The sequence below is a fragment of the Apteryx rowi genome, unplaced genomic scaffold (assembly GCF_003343035.1).
Source record: "Apteryx rowi isolate R43461 unplaced genomic scaffold, aptRow1 scaffold_8, whole genome shotgun sequence".
Classification (NCBI taxonomy): Eukaryota; Metazoa; Chordata; class Aves; order Apterygiformes; family Apterygidae; genus Apteryx; species Apteryx rowi.
The window spans coordinates 4,052,744-4,079,066 of record NW_020451093.1 but is presented as its reverse complement, the minus strand read 5'-3'; the positions used below and the strand labels follow the sequence as shown (position 1 = coordinate 4,079,066).

The following is a 26,323-nucleotide window of genomic DNA, read 5'->3' as shown; positions in this document are numbered from 1 at the left end:
GAATATTAGACCTAATTGAAATTGGTTAAAGAAAAAAGTTGCAAAATCATTCTTACTTTGTAAGAGTCTTACTGTGTAATTCTTGTTTTATAATCATTTTTACCTTGTATTTTTGTAAGTCTTCATACTTTACTTAAGTTTATTTGTGGGATTTTCCTCAGTGAACCAAGATAACGATAACTCCATGTATATAACTTATGGATTACAGCTCTAATAATACAAGTCAAATCAAGTAAAAGACTTCCTGGATAATTTAGCAGCAGTGTGCATATTTAATACACAAAAATTTACCCTTAAGCTTTTTCTCCTTACTACTTCCATGCTCTCCTTTACCATATGCTTTCCAGTTTTCTCAGTCATTTTTTACCTTCTGTCTCTGATCACTTCTTCATAATTCCCCAACATCTGCCTTTGATTTTGTACAGGTTATCTGAGTTTTAAGTTAAATTTAGACTTGCTTTGAGGGTTCTTTTACGGGGTACAGATTATTTGAGATAGAATTTATACACATAATATACAGGAAAAATTACAGTTCTCTTTCACAAACAGGAAGGTAAGTTTTCAGTAGTTGGTTTGGTGTAATAAATCTTAAAAGTAAATATCTTATAAAGAAAAGATGATTATCCATCTGGGAATTTTTCAACTTTTATGTTTCAAAACTGAATAGGAAAAACTAAATTTGTTCTGACTTTTCTAAGTTTTTCTACTGGTTTGTTGCTTTTAAACAGCCAGGTTCTGAGAGACAAATGCCTGTCTATGGTTTCTTTACTACATTATATATTGATATTTTCTGTTAGAAAACCATTTCAATTTTGAAAATGTTGTAAAAGTTGATATATGTTTATTTACTTTGCAGAGGGTTTAGAAAATGTATACTTAGTATGGTTAAAGTGGTTAGTGTTCTGCGTGTTTTAAAGGGAAAAAAGTGGTAAGCGTGGTGTAGAAGTATTTGTTGAGTACGGCAACTTCTAAAAAGTCTATTAGCTATTTCCTAAAATAGCAAAATGTTAAACTACATCTAAAGAAAAATCTGTTTACAATTATGAGAGTTGCAGATGTATATTTTACATATGTGGGAATTGGTTCGTGACTATATTGTGCTGTGTAAGACACATTTGATTTCTCTGTTGGCAGGCGCATGTATAAGCACATAGAGCTTTACACAACAAGATCCATTTTTACTTATTTTGCTTTGTGCAAAATTTTATTTCCAAAGTATGGAGAAAAGCACGAAGTCATTGATTACTGTATTTCTAGGGTATCGTCACTGTCGTCCTGGAGAGTTCACTTGTGCTGATGGAAGATGTCTGTTAAATTCTCAGTGGCAATGTGATGGGGACTTTGACTGCCCAGACCATTCTGATGAAGCACCTATAAACATAAAATGCAAAAGCTCAGGTTTGTATTTCATTTTTTGAGTAATACTTATAACCTTTCTTTCTGGAAAACAATGATTTAGGATTGTAGACAGAAAACTGTAAAACCTAGTAGCTTAAAGATAGAGTTCTTCCAGGTAATGTTCCTTATGTCTTGTAAGGAGAATGTGATCATAGTTCGTCAATCCTGAGTAATCAAAACCTTAGCTAACAGCTCAATAGTTTATTAATGCATAAATTCTATTAGTACTAAAACAAGATGGTCTTACCTTAATTGTTGTCAAAGCATAGAGTAGCTGATCTGTTGTCCTAAACACATTCAGTGTATTTAACATATATACTCAGAACTGGATCATACAAAGGGGGAGGTTAGGTTGTTCTTTCTACAATAAACACAAATATATCTTTATTAGTAAATTACTAACTGGATGTGGTTGACTTTATTGTTTTTGTGTGTTTTTTTTTTTAATGGGCACACATAGTGCTGAGATCTGTCTGTCTGTTCAGTGGTAAATGAAACCTGGTCTGCATATGGTATCCTATTCTGCAGCTTCTTGAAAGTCCAGTTCATCTGCCTAGATCTTAATCACTTTATTACACCATAATAAATTCATTAAGTTCATTAAGTTCATTAAATTCATAAATTCATTAAGTTCATAAGTTCGTTATGCCATTTTTTATGGAAATCATTCATTTGCTTTGAGGTAAGGCAATATATGTATGCCTCTCTCTGTTAAATTTATTTAAGTTTTTTGATTCTGATTTGAAAAACTTGAATGTAGGTGAAAGGATCTGTTGCTTAGGATTGAGGCTGTACACGTGCTTATGTGTTTTAATTTAGGAAGATATGTTTTACCAGTTTCTATTGAAGTCACCCATAAAATTCCCAATCGCTAATAAAACTAGTGTTAAACCTGTAATGTAAGTCACATAAAATATTAATATTTGGAACAACTGTATAAAATTGAGATATCCAAAACAATATTAATTGTTTGAAAAAAATTCAATGTTGTCATTGTACTATTTTGTACTTCCAATTTGTATTACATCAAATACATGATGCTATAGATATTTACCAGACTTCTAATTTGAAATATTTCATTTTAGCCTGGTCTAAGGAAATGAGTCTTGTGTAATCATGAAAGTGGTCAGTCAGTAAGTCTTGCCTTAAATACATTGACCAGTTTCAAGAAAGTCTGACAAGAGGTGGGGGTGTCAAAGACAGGAGCTTCCTTCACATTTTGCCAACAAGGAAAAAAGACTGTTATCAGTGTCCTCAGAAAAGGAAACACTTCAGAGTTAGGTCAGGCATGTTACTCAACCCTGCACCATCCACAGGGGAGAGAAGCCATACTTTGTAAGTTTTGTAAAGTGTGGAACTGCTACTATATTTTGCGCAGAGATAATATTGAGGATTCTCAATTAAATGAAAACAAATGTGTAGGAGGGAACGGTAAGTTGGAGACTTGCATTTGGACCATTGCAACTGGTCCAAATACCAGTAAACTACACAAAGAAAAAGTCCCACGTTCTCTTTTTTCTTTTCCAGAGCAGTCATGTAACAGCTCTTTCTTTATGTGCAAAAATGGCAAGTGTATTCCTCAACGTGATGTTTGTGATAACAAAGAAGATTGTAATGATGGATCTGATGAGAGAAGCTGCCACATTAATGAATGCCTCAGTAAGAAAGTTAGTGGCTGTTCTCAAGATTGTCAGGATCTTCCTGTTGGATACAAGGTGAATAATTACAGACTGTGATACAATGTAATGTAATTTCCTAATTCTTAACTGTTTCTTAACTATTGCCTCATCATAACAAAAATTCCAGTGTGTTGTACTTCCTGGTAAAGAAGTACATTCTAATTCCTATTTCCAGTAAGTAAACAACTGCCAATTCTACAAAAACTGGTACAATACTTCAGTTTAAATCTATGGGAAAATAACATACAATACTTTAATATAATAAATCATACAGATGTACACAGAGCACCAAAAAACGATCTGCTTTTCAGCTGTCAGAAAGAAAAACACCTAAGAGTGAGTTGCAGGAATAGTAGTTTTCTCCAATTTTTTTCCTAAGTAATAGACACTAACATAAATAATAGAACAAAGTATTAATTGCCTTATTTCCAGAATAAACTCTGTGGTTGCTTGCATGTGGCTGTGTTTCCTAAATCATCTGAATCCATTCTTTGAGTCTGAGATGTTGAGAAAGGATCATCTGGACTTTTCGGGAATTGTACAAACCCTAACCACCGTGCTAGCTTAAAATTTGAAGCTAAGGACAGAAGAGAGAGTTTTCGAGGTTTTAACTTCATAGTCTCTCTAACCTCACCTGCAAACTTCTCATCTTTTCAATAGTATATTCGCCCACTGCGAGCTAAACAGAATCTGGCTTAGCTCCGAAGGTATTCAAGCCCCCCTCTCTAAAACAGTCTCCTAGCCTAGAGACCTGGCAACTATGTTGGGTACAACAAAAATCTTACTGAAGTAGCATCATTGTGGAGACAACATGTTCCTGGTCTCTGCAGAGAATGCAGGAGGCAACATGACAAACACTTGTCCAGTGGTGAAAGTATGCACGTGTTTCAACGACTCATCTTTGCTTAATTATACTGTTTATGTATATTACCCAATAAGTATAACTCTTTTAAAAATTACCACAGGATTAATTCCTTTCAGTCCTGAGGAATTTTCACCATTCTAAAAACTTACTGAAAATTACGCTAATTTTTAAAATTGCGGAGAGCTGCTTTCACTTAGTTCTTTCAAAAACCTTAAATACAAGTTATTTTATTTTAGACTGTTCCTCTGTGTAACTTGTCTCTTAATTAAATGTATTTCATCACCATAATGTGAAATGACAACATCATTTGTAGTTTTGTGGAATACAGAAGAGAAATCTTTATTTAGATTTTATTCAATTTCTGCAGTTTTACTGACATTTTTAATTTTTTAATGTAATAATGGACTAATAGTATTATAATAATTGATCTTCCCTACTATATTTGAAAAACCCTTATTTTCCCTAGTTCAGTTTGTTATCAGATTCTTCTGATACTTCTTTGCTGGTTTTAGAACTTTTTTTTAAATCATTTGATATTAACTTCCTCTTCCATTCTCACTTCTCTCTATCTAGCTGTATTTTGCATCACTCTCATACTTGATGTAATCAGCTTACCACAGTTATCATCAGACCCCAATAAAAGTCAGCCTCAGAGTTCTCGCTCACATTACTGTCTCTGTTACACAGAATGCTGGATGCCATCAATTGTTGAAGAAAAATTATTAAAGACTCTACATTTACCTTCCCAAAAAACATATGTGCACCTTAAAATAAGGAACACCAAAGGTGTTCATCATTATTCATCATTACTTTGGTAGAAGAAACCTTTCCATATTTTTGAAAATGCGTGTTTCATTTTTCCTCCAGTTAAAGAAGACAGAATAATTGCTTATTCTACAGGAGAGGGTAATTTGAAGGGAGAATAAGGGTGGGAATACTGCTTACAATCACACCAGCTATAATTATAAAAGAAATGTAGGTATGCCTTCCAGTAAGTAGTATCAATAGCAATTTAATTAGTTTTTACCTGAAAAATTGAGGCTAGCTGAGAAAGTTTAGGGTGCTAAAATACTCAGAAGAGGATAAATAAACTAAAATATCAAACAGAATCAACCAGTAATACAAATGAATGTATGTGTCTTTCCCAGTGCAAATGCTGGCCTGGATTCTGGCTGAAGGATGATGGCAAAACCTGTGTAGATATTGATGAATGTTCATCTGGGTTTCCCTGTAGCCAGCAATGCATCAATACATATGGAACCTACAAATGCTTGTGTGCAGATGGGTATGAAATACAACCTGATAACCTAAATGGCTGTAAATCTCTTTCAGGTATCACTTTTTTTTATCCGCAGCTGTATCCAAAATAGTTTGCACCATGCCCTAGCTCTGATGTCTGTGTTGTTCCCTGTTTATGCAAGATAAGCAAAGTTACTTGGAAGCACATTACTTTTCAACAAACACTAGGAATGTGATTCAATATCCGAATGTGATATAAGTTTTAGTATGTGTTGTGCTGAGATAATTTCTGGTGAATAGCTGCAGTGGGTTATGATAGTTTGAATTACTAACTTTTTTTAGAAAAGATTGGGAAAGTTGAAAAATCACTTTTAATTTCTACTTTTGAGTCACATGATAATATTAATGTGTTTATGATAAGTATTTAGAAGACTGCTGCTGTTTATTTTATCAACTTCAGAATATTACACTGTCCTTTAAACTTCCCAGTATGTTAAAGGTATCTAGTGAGCACAGCAAAAGGCAAAATAGGAAAATGTAATAGAAATACTGATTCCCTTGGTCCCAGAGCAGTCAGCCAGCTTAAATATAAAATCAGCTACTGCTTATATGTAACACACAGTAAAGTTCAAGATACATAATAACACTGGTTAATTCCTTACCCCTCTCTCTGTTCCCCTCATGTTGTTTTTATGTATTCCAGTCAGTAGGATTCATTAGATCAGTGAAAGGAGAAGAAAAAGGTCAGCAGAAAAGAATCAAAAACCCCATTATTGCCTTCTGCTGGATTTCCTTCATAACACAGGCAGATCTCTTACAGTTTGAGCAGACTCCTTCTTATTCCAGCCTTGCACAAACTTTTTTTTTTTTTAATAGATAAATTAAAACTGGTTCTATTTCCTGTCTAAATGTCAGGAAGACTGGAACCTCTCTCTGCCTCAGATTCCTGTCTCAGGTGCTTCACTGACTAATTGGAGGAAGCACAGGAGAGCTACAGGGTCTGATTTAGCTTTCCACCTTGCAGATCACTCATACATTTAGAAGCCATTGATTACTCAGACAAGAGGAGAAGTTGGAACACATGATAGAACAGTTGTATATTGGAGGAGTAGTATATAAAAGTTGAAAAGTGATGCTGACAAAGTTACAGCTGTGCTGTAGCAAGGATAGCTGTGGTGAAAGGAGTTGCCAACAAGTGGTGGCTGGCTTAATGCTGATTTCTTGCATAAATTGCCCTGAACTCTTCACAGCATCAGAGCAGCTTTTCTCTACAACCCACTAGCTTAGTCTGACCTGAGGATGATGCCTCAGATCATGTAAGAACTGGAGAATGTATTAAGAGTTAAACATGAAATGAATGCAAGGTGATACAAAGTATTCACTAAAAGAGTATAGTATTTTGGACCACACATCATATCCCAGAATGTATGAGCAGTAGATAGGAAGTAGATAGGAAGTACATGATGGAGTGCTTGAGTATCTGGAGGAATATTTTCAGATAAACTAGAAAAACAGAGTGAAAAAAGTCAAATCTGGCTGAAGTTTAGTGTTAGAGAATTTAAGTTTGTCCAGATTGCTCTGTTTCTTTATTTCCAGAATGTTTTGACTATTGAAATTTCAAAAAGCAATGGTCAAAATGTGTTTGTTTTGCAACAATAACAAATAATAGTCTCCTTATTAATAATAACTTCAAAGTGAATGTTAAATATTAAAGTATGTGAATGTGCAGTTTGCATTTATAGTTAAGGATCAATTTCTGCCTTTAGAAATTGTTAAAAATAATTCAAGAAATTAGAAAATCTCCTTGTTCATTATTTATCTAATGATATTTAAAAACTAGCACAAATGGTGTGAAATATATTTCAAATTTAATCTCTGACATTACATTAGCATAAAATTCAGTATGGTTCCCATATTACAAAGGCAAAAGATTAAATTACACTGAAAGATATACTAATTGATTGCTTTGTTCATTTTTATACTGCACCATTGATCTTTCTTGGAACATTTAAATGTTTTAAATATTTCTTTCATCCATAACATTGATCAGAGCATGTAACATTTATTTTTCAAGCCATCTGTATTTCAGCATTGTATTCCTGATTTTCCATAAATTAACGTAAAAGCTAGTCTAATATATTCTTTCTTCTGGGGTTTAGATGAGGAACCTTTCTTAATTCTGGCTGATCATCATGAAATAAGAAAAATTAGCACTGATGGATCCAACTACACTTTGTTGAAACAGGTATAATCATAGTAACGTGCTCTAAGTTTAACTCAGTACCTTTATTTGTATTGAAAGTATGCAACTAAGAGAATTGGCATTGTATGCATCAGAGAACAACTGCAGTACCTTCACAGTTTTTATGATATTTTAAATTGATTGTTGTATCTGAGTTTGATGTGATTAAGGCTCAGGCAGTTGTTTCTTCAGTCATTCGGAAGTCCAAAAAATAGTGTGTTATTTGTGATCCTCTTCCATCACAATGTGTTTTGCACAATTTGTATAGTTTTAGTTAAAAAAAAAAAAAAAAAAAAAAGCGCTATCTTGCCATGTATTATTTGGGCTAATTACTATCAGAATCCAAAATCTATTTTTTCAATTTAAACACACAATTCCAAGTTTTACTATATACATGATCATATATCTTTGGCTAAACCTGAATTTTTACATAATTTTTCTAAATTACTATAAATATATCAGGAAAAAAACTTTGAAAAAACCTACAAAAAATAGAAAGTCACCTAGTAAGTACAGAGCTATTGTTTTAATGGTTTCTGCTCTGCCTCTATGCTTCACCTAAGTGTAGTTACTTACCATAGATTAGATTTCAAGAATATATTTCAATAAAACTATCTATTTCTTTGAATACTAATTAAACGATTATAGAAAGACTAGAAAATCAGTTACGCCAGTCAATAGCATTAGGCTTTTTCTGACTTCTCTGTCAGTAAGCTATACATCTTAATGTCCTCAGAGATGTGTTCAGGTCTTCACAATAGCAGTTAAAAAATTAACCATCTTACATTGAACGTTTGACTTTCTTTAAGCATAGCAAACATTATGTTAAAGTCTGTCTGTTCTTCTGAAATCCTCCCGATTACCTCCCATTTACATCTCACTGCCTTTCTCCTCTTTTGCTGGTATATCTACTGCTAGAAGCCTGTGAAAAGAGATGAGCAACAGTCAGTTTTCTTTATGGTTGATTGCTGACAGATCTGCTCAGAACTTCATCAGTCTTGATTTTAATGGGCCCCTTTTCCCTACACCAGAGACCATGTAGCTCCAGCCACTAAAGAGAAGTTGTGGTTTCCATATCACATCAATTCCCTAGCCTAAGACATATTCTGCTGTTGAAACTACTGGCCTTTGATCTTACAAATGCAGCGCTTTAAAAGCATCCAGATTTGAAAGCGCAAAGAGGAGCTATACCAGCAGAACAGGTGGGCTGTCTTTCCCATGAGGACATCTTTTTGTCCTTGTAATGTTATGATGGATGGGGTCTAACCCTTTCTTAGACATCTGCTAGATGAAGGCAAATGCCAGAACTGCTCTGGCAAAGGGGCAAAACCACCCTTCTCTATGTGTTCGATCTGTGCTTTGTCATTCTAACAACTGTTCAGTATAAACTCAGAATAGGGGAGCCGAAAGTGGGAGTTCGTTCACTTTGCTCTGAATTGTTCTGTGCCAGCTTTTTCCTCTCTTTTTTTTTTCAAGTGTGTCTAAACAGTACCACTGAATTACATGTTTCATGTATGTTCCTTTGCCATTTCCTTCTTTCGTAGTCATCAAGCTCCCAGGGTTTCCCTAGAGAGAGTAGACAGAGAATCTGCCTCCTCATTATTAGTGATTTTAGCTGGCTGGGTGGTTTGGGTTTTTTTGTTTGTTTGTTTGTTTTCTTTTCTTTTCTTTTAATCAGGGTGCCAAGGAACACACCTCATGACCAAGGACAGTGTGCTACATGTAACAGAAACAAAACACACAGCTTTGAGATGAGAGACATAACACAGCTGATGACATCTAAAAGTTTCATTATTCCTTATAAAATCAGATTACATGAGAAAAGATAAAGAATTGTGCTAGGAGGACTTAAAAGTGACATATAGAGCAGGAAGAGGAGGTGTTGTCTGGACAGAGAAATTTATTGCAGATGTACTGAAACAATTTTACCTGCAGTTGATGTTCTGATAAGTACTGGAACTATAAAATCATCCAAAATAAAGAAAATACTTAAAACCAAACACTAGCAGGCAGTCTGTTTTCTTTACCAGTCTGAATACTTAAGAAGTTTTTAGTGTTTAAAATATGTAGGCCTGTCTTTCACAAATTTATTCATTTTACTTTCTAAAATCTTATAAAACCTTGATAGTCTTTTGTATTCATCCATGTGCTATCTCCTTTGTTAAGAATTTGGGGGAGGGGGGTTACCTGTAGAAAAAGAAAATTTAAAAGAAAAAATTGTTTCGTAGCGTAGTTACTGTGACTGACAGAACTGCAGTTTGTTGTACAAAAATGCTGTGTGCTGCATGTGTGATTTTTGAAAATGAGTGGTTCTCTAGCACTGTATTGTTTCAGGCTTTCCTTAATGATGGTCTGTGCCAACTAGTCATGCTTTTGGTCAAAAGATAGATTTACCATATTAAAGTACAGTTTGCAGATCAAGCTGCATCTCACTTTCAACACGTTTAAATGTTACTCTTCTTAGTAGTTTATTTTAGAGTTGGCTAATCCAGTGCTTTCGCTGTGCAGCTATGAACTTCAGTAATGAGGGAGGTTGCTGATCTACCTGAGAATAGGTTGTTGGGCTGATAATAGAATTAATTGAATTGATACTGTGGTTATAAAAGGATTCCAAACTGCATCCATTCTTTTTAGCAGTGCTGTTTCATCTTTGATTGAAAACGTCTTTGTATAATCTTAAAAATAACTGAGATTTAACTAATGTCAGAATGTTAAACAGATTATGGAGCAAGGTTTTCCTCATCTCAGACAAGGAGCAAAGGCTCCTCCTTTGAACACAGTCAGAATCAAAACCTGGCTTAAGGCATGACTGTAGGAGACTTCCAGATGTCTGCTTAATCTCTAGCCTTCACTTTTTACATATATGCCGCCTGTAATACAGCATCTGAAAATCAAAATCCTCTTTATTCAGGAATTAAAATTCATGCTTTTTTCAGGTCCACAGTTTTAAATTCCTGAATAATATATAGTAATAGAAAAAGTAATCTCTAAAGATAATAAATTTTGTGCTATTTTTGAGTTTATTTGTTTAAATGAATGTTTTTACATTTTCCAAAGAGCTGCCATTCCTATATAGGACGGCATTTTGCTTCCATTCCTAAATAAGATGGTATTATAATGCTTACATTTGGTGGAAATTGTCACAAAATTTTTTCCTTTTCTCTAGTTTGCCAAAGTAATGCCACAAGTGGTAATTAATTAAGAAATTGAGTAAAAGTGGAAATATTTACTCTTAAAGTACATTTTAATATTTGGAATGAAAATGCAGGAGTTTCATTTAGTTTCATACATCATCTGCATTTTGAAGTAAGTTCTTTGTAGTCATATATTACTGTTACCATTTTTATTTCTTATTCTGATTGTTTACAAGTAATATATGGAAACATAAAAACATAGGTACTTCAAAAATATGTACTCAATAGAATAAAACATTTTGAATACTATATGCAGTATATTTTGCATTTTGAATGCTATCAAATAGTTTGTATTCAATCAAGCATATTTCAATGAGTGGACTTAATTTTATCCATTTTTAGGGGTTGAACAATGTGATTGCAATAGACTTTGACTATAGAGAAGAGTTCATCTATTGGATTGATTCCAGCAGACCAAATGGCAGTCGTATAAACAGAATGAGCTTGAATGGAAGTGACATCAAGGTAATTGGGGATTAATAATGTCACTACTAGAATTAAATTTAACTGAGTATTTTGGGAAATTCTTCTTTGTGGTTGCAACTCAAATTACGAGTTTTTGATATATGCATACATATACACAAAATGAACTAGCAAATCCTCGTAAAATATAATTGTCTTTTTATCTTTGTATTTTATTTGAAATAAAGATAAGGACGAAGAGCACTGTATTTATGAGCTAAATTCTGTATAACTTAACTGGCAGTTGACTGAACTGGCAGTTCAGTATGGTTTACAGCAAGCCAAATAAAAAAGACAGGTATAAGTATGTAAGCCGTGTAAATACACTGATATATTATTTCTTCTTATGGTCTTCAATTTATGTTTGTCTCACCTGCACTGCACTGATAGTGAAAAAAACTCAGTGTCTTTGCTATGAATAATCCAGGGTAAAACAGCGTTGTCATTTCTGCACAGCCTGTCTGTTCTGCCTCTGTAGTGGAATAAGTCCACAAATCCACTGTTATGCACGTTTGTTGACTTACATTAATATTTTTGCTGGATCTGTGGTAAATAGTAAGAAATTCTTCTTTGCTTACTCTCTTATATCTGACCTTCCTCTTAGACGAGGAACAAATGAGCAATAACATAGCCTGTAAATGTGGTTTCTTCATTGTACACCAATATAGGATACAGAGAGAAGAGGTATGTGTTTTTCATTTGTGGCTTAGTGGGTGGACTGACCCAGATACTCGGAGCATGCTGACCCAAGGCTCTCTAAGGGTTAAGGCTGCAAAATGCCTGGCACCAGCTGGCCTTGGTTCCATCCTCCACACAGTAATAACGGATCTCGGAACTAAAAAGAATGTGGATGAGCATAAGTTATTTAACTCTGATTCCACTGGAAATGAAAGTGAAATGCAGCATAAACTCTAAAGCTCTAGTGAGTCCCCGTGATAATTTTTCTGTCAAAAAATAAAATACACGAAAATGTGGGATTCTGTCAAAATTCCTTAAATCCTTTGATCATATGTATTTTCTTTGGACACTGTACAAAGTATCCTCCTCGGCTTCTTGTCCACTGTGGCTGAGTCCATATTTTGTTTTTAGAAATGTTGACAGTGGTGAGGGGAAGCTGGGGATGTCCACAGACTTTTTATTTCTAATCTTATTATCTCAAGAAGAATCTGTCTCTGTCAACAAATTGTAATTGCCAGGTGGGAGAGTACAAAAAAATACCCAATTGGTTTCTAATGACTGAATAATACTTACATCTTTTAAGAAAAGATTTCAGGAACTCGAACAAATGTGAGAAGAAAATTAGGCTGGGAACATGAAAAGCATTACTTTTTTCCTTCAGTAATACTTTGAAATTTGGAGAACAAGTGTCATCCTGATGGACTTTTTTTACTTAAATAGGATGTCAAGAAATGCAAAGCAAAATTTTTGAAAATAAGTGTATATCATTTTTATATGACCATTTCAGTACATTTCACTGAAAACCTTGGTCCAGATTTAGCCTCTGAAAGCTAAAAATTGTGTGTAAAATTTATCAAGAATTATATACTATAGCTGTTTGACACTCTGTCAGTAATTTTATCAAGTGCAAAATGGTAATTTGCTATCTCTTAGACATACATTTTAATATGTTACTGTAGCACATTTAACAGTTGATGTTATAAAATAATTGATCTCCTGGTAAATCCTTTTTTTTTTTTTTTAATGTAAGAGAAGGTTTTATGATTGGCCACCTTTTCCTGTGAAGTATGGAAGTATGAATTTCCTATTTTATTCTCTTCATACTTCTTGGTTTGCTATTTACTACTTGATGTAAATATTACTATTCAGAAGGAGAAGTATATATTACCCAGGACTTTCCTTTCAGAAGCCAGCATCTTTTCAGCATACCTACTTCAGCCTTCTTTGTCTAGGAAAACTGATGGTACCTCATTTTTCTTCTGTATCTGATCATGGAGGAGATATTTATACAGTTGAAGTGACAAATTTTCAAAGAAATGAGTTCAAACATTAACACAATGTTTTATGTATGGTACTGTTATTTGAAATGAAAACTGTTACTGAGCAGATGAAGAATGCTATAGTATGCTGGAATATATACATTAAATGTCACACTGATAATTTCAGTGACTGGAATAAACTTTAAAGTGACCCTTCAGAAAAATATCGTCAGAGAGAAGAGACTAATTTCTGTGGTTGATGCTTCTAGATAGTGTGACTAAACCACAAAATAAGTTTGCAGAGCTATCCATTTCTACATGAAATGTCCCATGTTACATTGCAGTGATTGCTGCAATTACACCTTTACAAAACAGTGAAGGTGGTAGTGCATGTCAAGCTTGTGGTGAAGCTCATAGTATTAGGAAATGAAATATTCTGTGTATATGAAAAAATAGGCGCACACTTGGATTTACTTTTAAGAAGATTTTATAAGGTGGTGAATAACTTAATAACCTGAAAGGATATTTTTACATATAAAATTGGGGTAAAATATCTCACAGTATCCCATTTTGTTCTGAAGGCTTTTCAATATCTTCAAATGGTAAATGAAATTATAAATAGCACATTCAGTTATACATTTTCAGGGTTATGTGTAAAGTTTACACTCCAGTGTACATGCTTTTAGTGGTGAAGATGAAGATAAGTTAAAATATACACTGTATTCTCTGTGCAGCTCTACTGCTCTCTGTAATTTTTTTTTTCTTAAATTCTACTTACATAGACATAATTAGGAGTTGGGATCAGTTTAGAAGTTGGACTCTCATTTTCTGGTTCCTGGGGATATTGGGAATATTCACATGTCAGTTGAGTAGAGAGTTAATACGAAACACTCCCAGCCAAGCAAGATTGAGTCATACTATCATCATGAGCTTTGTTATCATGTATGTTTACAGTCATTTATTTCAGTGTCAGAATTATTCAAGTAATAAAAAAATTTTGAGAATTACATATCCCTAGCCAACAGAGCATCATTTTTTTTAGCAGAGCACTGAATTGCTTTTGTCTCTTAGTTCACTCCTTAATTAGGCAGTCTAATTGAGATTGAACTAGAATTAGAAAGTTTCTTTCTTTCACAAAATGAATATTGGAAATAAGAGCACAGTATTTACCTTCCAGCAAAGTATTCTTACAGCATATCTGTCATGATGACATATAGCACCACTGTTATATTAATATAAAATATATGCCATCGTAGGCTGGTGAGGGAAGAGGTGAGCTAAGAAGCAGACAAATTTGAGGGCATGGTACGGGGGGGAGAAGCCTCATCTCCATTCTGTTCTGTGAAGGATAAACAGAGGAATAAAGAAAAAAGAAAGCTTTTTTTTAAATTTAAGACAAAAGGAAAATTTAAAAGTTAAAGTTGAAAAATAAAAGACAAAATTATTAAAATTCAGTGCATCGTCCAGGGAAGTTGGTAATTTGACCTTACTACATCATAATATTCTCCATTCTGCCTTATTATAAGAAAATGCATTAATAAAGAAGTGTCATTACTTCGGAAATGTCATTGTTTAACGTGGAATATTATCTGATTTTTCTCATATTGCATGTCACTGTATCCTATATCCAACCTCTTAATATTCTGAAATATTTAGCTCTGGAATTGTTGTTTTTCCCAATATTTAGATGGTTAATTTATGTAATTTCTGCTTTTCTAGGTAGTACACAATACAGCTGTTCCCAATGCTCTGGCCGTTGATTGGATTGGGAAGAATCTCTATTGGTCTGATACTGAAAAGAGAATTATTGAGGTGTCTAAACTCAATGGCTTATACCCTACCGTTCTCGTGAGCAAAAGGGTGAAGTTTCCTAGAGATCTGTCATTAGATCCTCAAGCTGGGTATGGAGCAACCATTTTGCAGTAATGCATTATTTAATCCTAATTTTACATTTAAACTATTTTTAGAAAATCAGGAGAGAGGAATCATTAGTTAGTTATTTATTATCTGACTTTTAGCTACACTGATTAGTAATCTAAAATGCATAAGCAGTGTTTATTATGCCATCTCACCTGTAGATAAGAAAAAAACCTACCTGGAAGATGGAAATATTGTGGAATAATTACTGAGTTATCCTTGAAACTAACTAGATAAACTAATTATGTATTATTATTATTTTTACATCTCTGAACAAAGGAAGTATGGATTTTGTTTTATAGGTACTTGTACTGGATTGATTGCTGTGAGTATCCTCACATTGGCCGTGTCGGTATGGATGGCACCAGTCAAGCAGTTGTCATAGAAACACAGATATCCAGACCTATGGCCCTTACGATAGATTATGTCAACCGTAGACTGTATTGGGCTGATGAAAATCACATTGAGTTTTCTGACATGGATGGATCTCATAGACATAAAGGTTGGTCAAACAGCTATTTCCATTTTCATCTTTTCTTTGTAGATTTTAATTCAAGATGCTTAGCAGTCTATTTATAATTATATAAAAACTGTACTTTTAAAGTGAAACATTTTTGAAAATAATGTACAATTGCAAGCTTATTAAATATACTTTTTCCTTTTTATCAGTATTTTTGAAGTCATTTTTCATATTCCTTCTCTTAGTATCAATCATTTTTAAACATGTAGTAATACATGTCTGTGAAAAAAATATTAAATGTAAATTGAAACTCTAGAAACATACTCAACATTCAGAGACTGCCCTGTTAATTCTGTACTCTAGTGTATGCACATAACATGCTGTTCTCGACCAAATTATAAAGCCAGTGAAACTCAGCTATTAAAAGTATAAGATGGATGTTCTGTGTGACATGTGTCAGAAGGTGGCTAAAAGAAATCTTTTCTCCAGCCAGAGAAAGCCTGGAAATGCCCATTTGTCTGCTCAGCATGAGTCAGTCAGCATAGTAGTATTATAAATGTAATTTTGGACTTTCCTGGTAGATAGATAAAATAACTTTGAAAATTCTAATGTAATGAACTAAACTTTATCACTATGTGCTGCTTCTCAGTAACAGAGGTAATTAAAAAGTTAGTATCCTTTGCCTATGAAGTGTTAAAAAGACGTTTTTTACAATGATGATTACTTCTTATATTCCAGATGGTATAATTAAAGATCTTTTACTTTAATTAAAATACTTGATGTAATCAATATTGAGGTTTTTTGTTCAGGTGAAAGTTGGTATTATGTGAGCTCCCTTTCCATAATCTAGCCTGGTTTATCTAAACCTCAAAACTGCTGTTATCATGGTAGAAACTTCATGAATTTCAGCCTTTTTAGGCTTTTATGTCATACTGGATGCTTCCAGGATTTCTCTGAACCAGAGTTCATGAAATGACTCGTTCATTTCCAGATTGGAGCTTTCCTTTGAAATAAATTAAACAAAAATGTTTTCTAGCTCTTGTGATCATGAATAATAAATTATAAATAGATATGAACAGTTCACTGACAGTTGTTTGAACTGGCGGATTGGAGAGACTACAGCAATAGCTGAGAGAGATGCAGACATGCTCGTTAATCTCAGCATTATCTTCCATGCTTTTGGTAACCAGCACAAGATAGTTTAATGGTCTTAACTTGCTCACCTAAGCAGTACTTGTGCAGACAAACCCCTGAGTGCTGGCTGAATTCCTCATGACAGTCTGTTTTTTTGGCAGAGGAAACAAAGCCCCTTACTCTTCGGAATGTTATTCCCGGTGTTGCTGTCCTGCTATTTTCTTCACATACAATTATCCTCCTTTTGCTCTTCTTTTGGGATTTTAGCCCTGGCCTGACTGCTTTGGTCAAACTTTTCTCAATTTTCTCATTCAACCTGAATGTTTCAGGATTCTCCTTTCTCAGAAAATGTCCTTCTAACAGCAGATTTCAGAAGACACCTGCAAAATTCAGTTCATCCTATCTTTAGTTTCCATTGGCTTGCTCTCCAGTCTGTGGATTTGTATTTAGTCTAACCTTGTCCAAGTGGATGAAATCAGCTTCAACTGCTTTTACTTTCACGGAATTAACATCTTCCCTAGAAGATAAGTGAACCTAGGGAACAAGGAAACTTGTCACAGGCCCCCAGTTGGTACCAGTGAAGAGCAGTGTTTCACATAACAAATGCTCTTTCTCATTCAACAGAACAAAAACCCTCCTATCTTTAGACAGCTGAATGTGTTCAGGACTGCTTACAGAGCGTGTCTGATTATCTAGATATTACAGTGAAAATATTAGAAATCATGTGTTACTAGACATTCTGTAGGCTTTTATTTCTGTTAGTTTTACCCTATCCTCTAGTGAACGGAAATAAATAGAAATTGGTACCTGTTAAATATTTGAGGCAAGTTCCATAAGTGACAGTGACTTTGTGTACAGCTGGTGTCATGATACTTTTAAGAACTTGGCTTTTTAAAGTAGATTCAAGCAATAAGAAACTTCTTTCTTTGGGAGAAAGATCCTGAGGTCTTTAAATCATGTGGGAGGAAGATTTTCTTCTTAGTTAGTACTGTTTGCCATTTTCTGTTATCAGATGCTTCTCTCAAAATACAATTATCAAACCAGAGTCAAGGTGTCACAATTGGTAGAACAGTTTCTGTGGATTTAGAGAAGTGATAGAATTCTTGGTGTCTGAAATGGATCAAAAAGCAAATGCTACTAAATGTTGGTCAATCTGTCTTTAATCAAAATCTTTCTCTCGTCCCTCCCCCCTCCATACTGGAACAAACTAACAAATAAATTCTGTATTTCTTGATGTTTTCAGCCCAAGACTGGAAACATTTCTGGAAGATAAAATTTATTCATTACAAGTTAATTATCTTAATAAGGGAAACTAGGGGAAATTTAATGGCTAGGTTTTAGAGGAAGTGAAACTTTATGATCTCTGCTGGCTTTACAGTATGAGAAACTATCAATCCATGTGGATAAGCACTTAAATAAGAAAGATTGGTTTCATGCCTTGTGGATAACTATGTTTCTTGAAGACATACTGCCCACATGGATTGCGTGGTCCATCTTCCTTCTGTTGTTCTGCGACATTTTGTATTGTCAAAGTTAACTAATGGATGGTTGATCTTATTCTGTTGTTTCTGTTCGCAAAAGGAAAAGGAGAAAAAGGATAAAAGTATAGATAGGACCATAAAGTACACACTGATGGAGCAGAGAAAAACAGGCTAAATAGGAATCATGTGAACAGTGCGATCTGAAGTAGTAGTTCTAGAAAACTAAGTATGTTTTCATCTCCTTCTGTGGCCTTTGAGGGTATGGCTAGCTTGCAGTGAGGTTTTTTTCTGAGAATATATTTGTTGGGTCTCAAATTATCTGTTACCAAAGTGAATCAGAAAATGCCACAGAGACTTCACAAGACCCAGTAAAAAAGTCTCATCAGAATGAGCAGCTCTAATGTATATCATGAAAAGATATTATCATATAAGATAGACCCTGAAGTGTTGGTGCTTTGCACTAGATACGTCTTAAAGACAAACAGAACAATTTTAGGCTAATTATTTACACGGTGTATGTTAAATCCATGCGTATTTTTTTCCATGCAACTGCAGCTTACTTGTATTTTGGTAATTTAGATCTTGGTAGAAAGAGTTTTTGCCACAAGTACATTTTTTCTTTCTTTCTTACAGATTGTAAAAAAATTTCAGAACAAGAGAATACTGCTGCTTTTCTCTTGTAAAATTCCTCAGTTTTTCCACAGAGAAGTAGGCTTTTATAATTGTCAAGACAGTCCAGTAAGAACTTTGCAAATATGCTAACTAGGCCAGAAATCTTGCAGTACTTGGGGGCTCTTCTTGGCGTTAGGGGCAGCAATGACCTTGCTTATCTACTTGAAGTTTAATGCTTGATTATGTAAACTGTCTTTAGAGCTTAGCCAATTTAACACTGCAGCATTCACAAACACTGTGCATAGTAAATGATTAAGCAACCACTGAAGCACTAATCTGGCTAAGCACTAAGCTGGTTTACGTCTGTGAGCTTTAAAAACATTTAAGAATTTGTCAGACTTAACAGCTGCTTTTGGTTCCTCTTGCCCAGAGGAGATGCAAGCTTCACAGTTCCCCAGCTACCTGATTGCCTCATACAGGTTTTCGTATGCTTCGGAGCTCTTAAAACCCAGAGGTGCCTACCATTTTCCCGTTTTACTCTTTGAAGATGAGTATTTCACTGTAATGAAGCTATAAAAGTTGAATCAGATAGTCCAGTTTAGGAAGTACAGAAGCTCCTCTGAGCTGAGATTAGTCCTTAACTGTGCTGAGTTCTTTGATGTTTTTTACTGTAACAACAAAAGTTTAGCATTTCATTGCTTCATCTTATTTGGGCGTGAAAATTAAGCAATGAAGAAGTGTTGAAGCTTTAAATAAATTGAGTATTTGTAAATGACTCCTTTAGTAGAAATATAGTGATCAGAGAGAAACTTTTTTTATATAATATCTTAATTAAAAAATTCCTTTGCTTTGGAATTGGCTTGTGCCTGAGTGCTAGCCAACCTCAAAACTGGTGTACAGATATGCCACTTGAAAGTATTAAGTCAAAGGTTCTTTGAGATGATGATAACTTTTTTTTTCATTTAGCTTCTGCAATTTCAAATATTGCAACTTGTAAGACCTTTGTAGGTACAAAAAGAATATTTCTGTCTAATTCTGAACTCCTGAGTTTTATAACTGTGTAAATCCAGTTATTTATGGAACTACCCTAATGTAAAAGTAATGTAACAAATTGCAGAAACATAATTCCTTACAATTTTAAGCTGCAATATTCACAGCTGGAAAATTAGAGAAGTCTGAAAAGAGGATTTCTAATAGCAGATGAGAAATATACAGTAGTTCTAATACTGAAACAATTTTTCCCCCAATTTGTGTGAAGTCTACAAAATTATTCATTATAGCCACCACTGATAGCGCAAACCAGTATCATAATTGCTTGACTTCTGTTATTGGGTTCTAGGTTCCATTTTCATGATTGTTAAGATAAAATTCTCCAGCTCATATGTCTTCCTAAATCTGATTATTTTATTTTATTGTATTCTATGTAATGGCATATTCAGGAAAAATACATAGATTCACATATATTAAAGACAGTTCTTACAGTTATGTTACTGCGAAGTTCCACCATTTCGGGGAGCATGAAGATTGACAACAGGTTGGTTTCTGTATCTTCAACTGTTCACAGGATAATACACCTAAATTTGGTTAGATTATAAACATCTGAAAATAATTTTTATGCATATTCATTAAAAACTTGGCAGACATTGGCTGGTAAAGTCTATGAAGTTTCCATATGTGCTAGACATGCTCCATCACAAATTTTAAAGGATGGGCATTACTTTCCATGCAGTTGCTTCTGTCAGAAAGCTGCTAGAACTGAGCACATAAAATGCCATTTTTCCCGTGTCACGATGTCTCCCATGTTCATATCAAAGCAATAAAAAGGGGAGGCAAGAAGCAGCTTGTTGTCAGTGAAGAAGGGTGCAGAATGTTGTGCACCTTATGTAATGGTGGTAGAAGATTTTTGAAAATTTATTCTTCTCTTCTCATGAAATCATTTTAAGTCATATTTAATAGTTCATTTTAGTACCATTTGTGTCTTGAGATGTTTAGATTTAATCTTAACTCCGAATATCCTGCTTCATATATGATACTAGTTTGGGGACATATGACAACTTTTGTATGAATTTTTTTTAAAACAGTATTGTACTAAGATACTATATCAATTTTAACTCTTTCAATTACATTTTCTGACTGACAAAGTATCTTACCGCTTAATGCTAGTACTTGAATCTTCTGTTCTCCAGTTTGGATATGTGATGTATATATTACATTCACAGAAAGAAATATGTATGCATGCACATGTTGTTATCAGAAATATCAGTAATATTTTCAAAGTTTAAAAAGCTTCAATTAATGAAATTAACCTATATATTCCATGAAAACTGTATTCTGTGTTTGTTAAGCCTGGCAAGGTGATTTAGTAAAATTAATACAGATTAGAAAATGCTAGATATGTGTGTTCTTATCTTTAAAAAAAATTAATGTTTGAGTATAACTTACGTAGGTTTAATTACCTCGTTATATACTTTTTCTCATGTATAATAGATGTCGTATTTTCATTATTCACTATTATTTTCATTGTCCAAGCACTTCAAATCCATTATTAAAAGGAGCAAGTAGCAGCAGAAGTACTGTACAGAAATAAAAACTATAGAACCTGCTCAAAGAGTTTACAATCTGAATATAAACTGAGACAAAAGTAGGTATAAGGCAGTTCAAACAGAAGTGACGACAGTAGGGGCCAGCAATTTCAGCACAATAGGGGATCAACTATTTCCAGGTTTGTTTTTGTAGGTATAATGGCTATTTTTCCATTAAGTGATGTTTTTCTTTGGTAGTTTGTCTTGGAAGTTTCCTCAAGTTTCTTCTTAAGATTTTGTCCAGATGTCGGTCTGCTTTTTCTTTCTTTTTTTTTTTTTAATTTTGTGTTTTTCTAAGCCAAGTATTTCAAGGTCAAAATTGTCTCTACAGATATTGGATATCAGCCTAAAAGAGTTCAGCCATTCTCAAATGTATTTTTTGTAGGTATGATGGCTGTGAAAGAACTGGAAAAAGAACAAGGAAGCGTATTTGTACATGTTAACAGATCTCTGTCCATCCCTGAATGGCAGCATAAAAAGACTGAGGGTCTTCTTTGACAGAAGGGTAATAGATGTAAATTAGGTCTAATTTATTCTAAGTTATTGGGCAATAAGACTTAAATATCTATAAATGGTAGTTTATGTTTATCTACAGTGAAGTTTGAAAGTACCATTCAAAGTGCAGTCTCAAGGAAACACGCTATAAAATGTCATTTGCAGTTCAGGAAATTAGAATTTCAGAGAGTGTTATGCAAAATGATACAACCATTTTTTTTACAGTTTCATCACCATTATAAATCTTTTTTCTCTGGGTGCCACAACTCTTAAACAGAATCTCCTCTAATGCCACTGAGGAGAGAGGGTCACGTGAAATGTTGCAGAACCTTGAGCAGGTCCTAGCTGGGTTAATGCGTTTTGGGAGAAGCATGGCAGGAATCTTTCAGTCCTTCTCTTCTTGTACAGTTTTTACAAGGGCATCGCAAAGTTGTAGTCTCTTCTCTTTGGAAAGTGAAAGGACAGATCTCTTTCTAAATTAAAGGCAACTTTGAGAACGTGAGGTTGTCAGCCAGCTTCAGCTGGCCTGAACAGGATTAGGGAAGCGAGCACCAAAGAAAATGTAACCTTGGTGGATATGATAAAGTCCAGGTGTTTTTGTAGCATTTCTTGGTTAGAAGAAATCAACGAAGTTCCTTTTTAAGGACATTTTTCCTTGGCACATAGATCCTACCAGCTGACAGTGAGACATTTTTTGCCCATTATTAGTTAATAGAATATTTGCTTCTGCTTTTGGAAATACTGTACCTTGTCTTAAGAATAGACTGGAGAGAAACATTCATTGAAAATCATGCCTAAAATTGTTTTTTGAATTATTTTTATTTTGCATAATTCCAGTTAAATTCTTTAGAATTTACCGGAGATACATAAAATGAGAGTATTGTTTATGTTTTAGTGAGGGCTGAGTGGGACCGGGCTTCACTTCTGTACAGTGTGGCAAACATATTTTGTAGTTACAAAACCTCAAATAACATTTTTTCACCCCTGAAATCAAACCTTGAAAATTATGCTACAGTTTTTATACTTTAGAATGAATATCAGAAGTACACAGTACTTACTAGAAAATATAAGGGAAATATAATTCATACTAGGTAAAAGCAGACATTTTTATCACATGTATGACAATATGTGAATTTGTATTCTTGGATGAAAATCACTGCAAAATGTGAGACAGACATCTACATTTTAAATCTGTGCACGCTTCTCACATGTCTGCATAATCATGTTACGGAATTATGGGGCTCTTCTAAGTTTTTTTTAAGCACTTTATTTCCTTTTATTATGTTATCTCTGATCATTTTTATTTTCCCAGCACTTCTGTTCTGTTGTGAGTCTCCCCTTCTTTTGCTTTTACCACCTACCTATACTTTCTTCTTCCTATTTTCTCCAGCCTTATGATAGACCTGTGCTTTTCTCTCTTTTCTGGCTTTTTTTTCCTGACAAAGTTACCATCTTTTGTTATCTGTTTGGCCAAACACTGCCTGGGATCAGAATTCCTCCCATACTGTAAGAGAATTCATTATTTATGTGCAATATCAAACCCTGGTAGAGAATTAGAGCTGGTGGTAGAAGGCCTGTTAGAGGAGGGGATTGCAAGTGGGGGCTCATCCACCTGCGGTAGCAGTGGAGACTGCGGTAGGAAAAGGCATCACAAGACAGAGTTCACGTGCAGTTTTTCCTCAGAAATGGCTTAGAAAGGTCATCTTGGATTCCATCTTTGTTATCTCTGAATAAACTCAGATAAAATGTTTTACTTCACAAATAAGAAGAGCAGAGTTTTGAAAATCAAAATGTGTTGCCAATCACAAGATTCTGTTGCTGGAGCAGATTAAAACAATTTTTACTGGTATATGATGCATAGAATGTATACTAGTATTATATAAAAAGTGTCATGTATCTTTTGATCTGTACTGTATCAAAAGTTGTAAGAAACTTGAGTCACAGAAATAACTAACTAGGACTCAGTGGAAGCAGTCAGTTGGACAATACTGTTCAGGCAAGGATTTATGCAAGGGGCTAAGGGCGCTTTTCCCCTCTTCCCTCACCCCATAGCAGCTGTCCGGTGTGCAGGTCCATGACGATGGAGCCCGAGACCTGCTGCAGTTGGGCGCTTACCCCTTTTCTGATTGAACTGTACTTGAATTAAACCAGTGGAGATTTCTTCATTTGAGAGAGGAAAAAAACAAAAACAACATGCACGGGCTATAGGAGTTATTTAAGGATTTGATGTTCCAACGACAGGGGAAAAAAGCACATGTAATAAACACTGATCTAATAAAATGTTCTTATGGACTGCTGGAGCTGTATCCAGTAGATTGTGGGTCTGTAGATGGAATATTTTGTTTGTTAATCAATAACTTAGTTTTGCTGGATGCTTTGAGATACAGATAAGGCTTGGGCATACTTCAGCCCAATTTTTGAAGCTTTCATAGAGGCCATAGTATGACATAGTTATGAGAAAGCTTAAAAGAGAAAAAAATCTATTGAATACATAGGTAATTCTGGAATAAATTCATACCAAACAGTTCTAATGGATGTGTGTTAAAATGTGTAACTCTTTAATTCTCCCTGAATTTGCTGGTCTAGATCTGACCCTTCATGTCAGGCTAATGTAGTTTTTGTGTTTAACAGCATATATTACTCTTACTAACGGATTGGCAAGTAGACATCTTGATTAAATGTTTTCAAATAGATAATACTGTCAAAGCAGATGTACTTACCAGTTACGTCTCTAACCTGTTTTTACTCTGGATTTGCAGAAACTAGTCCATTGTCACAGTACTTGCTACAGAAAGGAGAACAATTAGGCTTGCTTGCCTGTTTAAAACTGTGATTCAAACTATAATGTGTGCAGTGAGGTCAGTTGTTAGTATTGCAGCAAGTAACTAATGTATGTGACTTCTGAAGAGGTAGATGAGTAATGCAGATAGGTTCTTTTGAAGTTAAAGGAAAGACCGAGAAAAGAAAGTGGATGTTTCCTCTACTAAATATATTTATGATAAATCAATAGCTGTTAGTACCTGCAATCTTGGAAAGCTTGAAATGCAGATGTTGTCAAAGGGAAAGAATAAGAGGATGAGAGACTGTTTTACGGTTGCATCAAAAAATAAGATGTAAAATTGCATTATGATTTTGTGTTCTTTTTTTTGTCATTCACGTTCCATGTAAACTTTAGATTTTATAACCTATTACATGACAACAGTTTTGATATTCTGTTCTTTACAATATACTAAAAGTTAATGGAAAGAGGCAAAAGACAATTCAGCTACTGTGGAACTACTCCTCAACTGGTAAAATAAATCAGAATTAGCTGCCATTAAATGACTTATACCTGATACTTTCCTCATTCTTTACTGATGTACCAGCTGGAAAAAAAAGTACATTAATTTTTATGATCGTCTTAGAAGAAATTTTCTTACAAAAATATTTGAATCTATTGATATTGTAAATATTTTTTACTTTATGTATATATTTATTTGAACTGTTTTATTTAACATAGAGTCTATTCACTGATTCTTTGATGAATTTTTTATTAATTTTCTCTAAGTTTCACAGTTGAAATATTTGTAGGTTTTACAGCCATAAATCATGTAAAATCCGGAAAGAACTTTGATCAAGTTTGTGTTGAACTCTGTTTAATGACAAGTTGACTTTACTGCAGAAGCCCATTAAAATTATAAAGTTGCTCCAAGGGCAAAAAAATTCAGAAGAAATGAGTAATTCATAGTACCATTTCCTTGTACTTTGGATCAGTGTTGGCTAGAACCTCATCTTTTGGCAGCAGTATGGGCAGCGCACCATAGCCCCTTGCACACGTGTATGGTTTGATGGGCATACACTGGACCAGCTGATTTCCTGCTGGCCTGCGTGGTATGTCGTGTTACTGTCTTGCCTCTTGTATTCTGGGCAAAGATACTTCAGTTTTGGTTACATACCAGCCACCAATGTCATCCTTTCCCGAGGGTCGTGTGGGGGTAGGTGGGCAGAAGGGACAGGAAGGGAGCTATATTTAAGAACCTGCTTTGGAGAAGTCCTGCTGTCCTTCCACTATCACCTGACAGGGAACATGTCCATCTCCACCTGAAAGCAGCCTTGAAAGCAGCCTTGCCCCATGAAGGATTTGGGTTACTTTTGGAGGGAGATGCCACAAAGCTACCCAGTAAGATACTTGGCAGGAACTTGCTGAGGGCCAAGTGAATTGTCCTGACAGGCTGGGCCTGTCCTCTGGTCAGCCTGTAATATAGTCCTGGTTTAGATAGTGTTTCCCTGTTTATGGCTATGGAGTAGTAAGTAGAGTTTGTTCTTTGAAACTCATTAGTAAGGAAAGTTTTAGAGGATAATCTCCACTTAATAGAACATTTTCTACACAATTTGCTCCTCTCATTTTCTTAGCAAGGAAGTCACCGTCAAACCAGGAAAAATGCTATAAATGCTAACAGCATAAACAGATGTAGCTGAGCTCAGGAGTGGATTTATCAATAATGGAAAAATCTATCATCTGCAGCATTTCAGGTTCAGAGTTACCTCTTAGTTCTTTCATTGTAATATGATATCTGTGCGGTCGCAGGGCCATGATCTCATTGCCATTACAGAGACATGGTGGGATAGCTCGCATGACTGGAGTGC

The 26,323-nt window shown here is 34.5% G+C and overlaps 1 protein-coding gene across 1 annotated transcript in view; it reads left to right on the top strand.

Annotated features, from left to right (window-relative positions):
- The window catches only part of LRP1B (LDL receptor related protein 1B), a 572,531-nt gene that overhangs the window by 445,890 nt on the left and 100,318 nt on the right, over window positions 1-26,323 (top strand). The window contains exons 54-60 of the mRNA XM_026088976.1: window positions 1,258-1,398; window positions 2,926-3,113; window positions 5,091-5,274; window positions 7,341-7,426; window positions 10,960-11,082; window positions 14,736-14,917; window positions 15,236-15,435. Coding sequence (XP_025944761.1) covers window positions 1,258-1,398; window positions 2,926-3,113; window positions 5,091-5,274; window positions 7,341-7,426; window positions 10,960-11,082; window positions 14,736-14,917; window positions 15,236-15,435 — 1,104 coding nt within the window. The remainder of the gene's footprint in view (window positions 1-1,257; window positions 1,399-2,925; window positions 3,114-5,090; window positions 5,275-7,340; window positions 7,427-10,959; window positions 11,083-14,735; window positions 14,918-15,235; window positions 15,436-26,323) is intronic.